At 34.1% G+C, this 3,512-nt stretch overlaps 1 protein-coding gene across 1 annotated transcript in view; it reads right to left on the bottom strand.

Moving 5' to 3' along the window:
* Positions 1–3,273, bottom strand: part of LOC109584363 (dual specificity mitogen-activated protein kinase kinase 5-like) — a 32,777-nt gene extending 29,504 nt beyond the window's left edge. Inside the window, exons 1-3 of the mRNA XM_020000102.1 lie at positions 2,994–3,273; positions 2,886–2,953; positions 2,157–2,217 (exon numbers count right to left, since the gene is read on the bottom strand). Of these exons, the coding sequence (XP_019855661.1) occupies positions 2,157–2,217; positions 2,886–2,953; positions 2,994–3,042 (178 nt within the window). The 5' untranslated portion in view covers positions 3,043–3,273. The remainder of the gene's footprint in view (positions 1–2,156; positions 2,218–2,885; positions 2,954–2,993) is intronic.
* Between the last annotated feature and the right edge of the window lie 239 nt (positions 3,274–3,512).

Raw genomic sequence — 3,512 nt, 5'->3', positions numbered from 1 at the left:
CATTCAGAATACTTTATGCCCACACTATTGCTTTTTTTAATTGTGCATGGCTCACAGTGTTCTTATGCATCTTTTAAATCCTTGTCCGTTGCAAAACAAGATGGATAGCACTAATGAAGTAGGCAAAGGGGTCATAATTATGACAAGATAGGCGTTCCCTAACTTCCAAGAGCTATCAATGGCAGCTGTGTTAGATGCATCTTTTGAGAACAGACGAGCATGTCTACCTCGTTGCTTTTCCATTCTAGTGTGTGACTTAAAATGAATTGGTTGCTAACAGTAAGCCTTTTTGTACTTTTGTGTATTCTAGCTGCAAGAATTGCATCTAATCTGATTGAACACATGGTAGAACATGATAGTTTCACTAGCCAGACTCTAATTTACCAAATAAGAGTCTGGTTCCATGCCTGATATCAACTCATGTTATCAATGTTTTGATTTGTGTGGGCAAAGAAGGTGAATCTCTATAAACACGCCCAAGCACCACAATATTGTGGATTTATTGTTTTTATACTGATTTTATACTTGTTTGTATAAATGTACTTATTTTACACTTTATACTTGCTTCCTGACATCAAGAAAAATACAGTAGTAAAGCACTTTTCATTTTTGGCTTTTTCGGCAGTACTGAAGTTATAGCAGATATCATGGTGGCTGAATTCATCTCAGATTCAAAAACATTATTTCTAGAAGCATTTCTTTACTTGCCTAATTGTCTCGTCATCACAGGAGATAAAGGCAATCCAGTCAGCAGTTGTATAGTCATAGAAAGAAAGTATAATAGCTCTGTTAGTTCCATTATAGATTTGCCATGCGTGGGCGGATTCTAATGTAACCATAGTAACAGTGAACAGTCATCTGATTAGGTCAACCAAATTCCACCACACAAGACCAAGTTGATGTTAGGCATGAAACCAGACTCTATTCTAAAAATTGAGTCTGGCCTTGCAAGACTAGGTAGAACACAGTTATACACCTCAGTCTCGGTTTCTATGGCATTTATTAACTTCAGGACTGCATCCCATGGTCAGAAATCCCACAGAAACCTCGACCTTGGTGTATAACCTATACTTATTGGTTAAATGAAAATGAAACAATGCATTACACTCATAAAACAAGCTCATTTTCGAAGGTTAATAAATTTAGTGATGATTAAACGAAAATTTAAAAATACATTATGCACAAAAAGCACACTTTTTTAATTCCTTTAGTGTAATAAGTACTTGCTGCTTATCAACTAACAACTCCTCTTCAGTAAGTACATTATCTTCATAAAGTTCTTTTAATTTCCTAAAATCATCAAGGCAATTTCTTCTCTCTGAAAGCTCCACTCACTTCAGTTAGTATTTATTGACTTGGGTATGGTTTACTATCACCAGTACAATAAGTGGACCAGCAGCAAAGGATCAGAGGTTGAGGCCCACACAAAAAGCTAACGTATTGAGAACAAGTCACTATTGGTGATTGACTCAACCAAAGCTGCTAAAGAGTAGATGGAAAGCTGAACACTAAAAACTCGGTCTTATTGTTGTAGCAATGCTCCATCACTTTCTTGACTATTGATAGAATATTTCTATTGCTGCAAATAATTGCAGTCACTAATATGTCCCAAGGTATGGTAAATGGAGTCATTTAAATGGCTAATTTCCGAGAAGGGTGAGCTGTATGCAACTCAATAACACATTAAAAAGAGCAAGGTTAGAGTTACAAATGATACATACACTCATTATGCTATACTTTAATCTTTCTACAATCCCTTTTGTAGTACAAGACTCTACAAGGAATATTACAATCAACATTTCACTAAATTTTCACTTTTTATTACATTAAGTTTAATTAACTGTGCTTTGACAATTCAGTTACGGTATAGCAGGAAATTTTGGAGGGACTTCAATTTGTCAAATTTGGCATTTTGATAGCCATTTGCAAAGATAAAATCCATCATTTTGAGCCATTATACCCATGCTCAATGGCATGAGGCCACAAATTTGCCAAATTAAAATCTGCCAATAACCAAAATTTATCAATTAACCAAATTTCACTCCCTCAAACATTTTCCACTATACAGTACATAATAATCATACACATGCACATATAGGTATCCCTGAAACAAAAATACATCATTGATATTATTTGCAAGAAATAACAGGCATTACCTTTAGGATAGATAGAAATTGGAATAGCTGCAACACCATAATGCTCACACTTGCATTGACTCTACAAAGACATCTCAAATTATTACAAAAAAATGCTAAATGCTGTATGGTTAGTAATTTTTGAGAGTCCAATATTTCACATTTTCTCCGAAATTTTCTTACAAGCTAAGATTCATGGATACAAATATTCGTGACTGGCAGTTAGCAAACTTGTTTTCACTTGGATCTACAGCACTAGCTTCAAATGCATGGCTTATAGTGGAACATGGAGTAATTGACAAAGGCTCTGGCTCCTTCACTACTGGTAGTTAGAGCTCTGAATGGCCCATTAATAAGTTTTTCATGTGTGGTTGCTAGGGGTTAAAATTTGGTGGACTAAAAATGAACTGCAAAATTAACAAAAATTAATATCCCATAAAATTTACTAACCATACAGTACAAAAAAGAGAAAAGAGAATGTAAACAAGCTTCCCGAATCAACAAAATGATTTACAATACACAACATACTAAAAGGTTATTGACCCCTCATTACTAAACTCCTTTTTTATTATGCGTCTGCCATAGGATGAACAGGTCGATTGGCAAAGCACTCACTGTCACAAAGGCATGAACATGTAGCACATTTTATGGGTTACTTAACACTGCACAACATGTGTAGAATAGGTACATCATGGTATGTGCATGGTACATCAAAAATTGATACTAAATCGAAAACTTTGATGAACTTACATAAGATAATAAGGCAAATAATTCATCGTCATTAGAAACAGTTATGTAGTCTCCATCTTCATCTTCATCTGCAACAAAAATATTTCATTAATTTTTTTTAATTCTTACATTCAAAAGCTGTTGGCAGTGGTGTTGTATTAAGAAGTACTTGGCTCATCACATCCTATAAAAAAATGAACTACAATTAATACCACTGCAGCAAAAATTCAATTAATAACTGATTATATACAGCAGTTGTTTTAGAATAACAAAAAGAGATATTCCTTTTCTATTTTGAATTATCATCATCATCATTATAATTATTAGTAGCTATAAAAACACACACAATAAATGAAGTAATAATATTACGAAAAGCACTTAAAGTGCATACCCTTGCCACACAAGCAATAATTTACTGTTGATGAAAGGTGTCAATAATATTAAACTAATTAATTGTACACATGTAGGTGTGGTTTCAAATTCTAAAAAAGGCTACACATACAAAATTAGGCCCTCATAAGCTTGAGGTTTTCTCAGTTGTAAAAGCTCTTTTGACACATCTACTTCAAGGCAGTTTCAGGATACTGGCTGCCTTCTCTACTGAGATTCAAGAGGCCGCATTTGACATAGTACAAATTTTACACTGTC

The sequence above is a fragment of the Amphimedon queenslandica genome, unplaced genomic scaffold (genome assembly GCF_000090795.2).
Source record: "Amphimedon queenslandica unplaced genomic scaffold, v1.1 AMPQUscaffold_13522, whole genome shotgun sequence".
NCBI classification, from domain to species: Eukaryota; Metazoa; Porifera; class Demospongiae; order Haplosclerida; family Niphatidae; genus Amphimedon; species Amphimedon queenslandica.
This window is presented reverse-complemented; position numbering and strand designations above follow the sequence as displayed.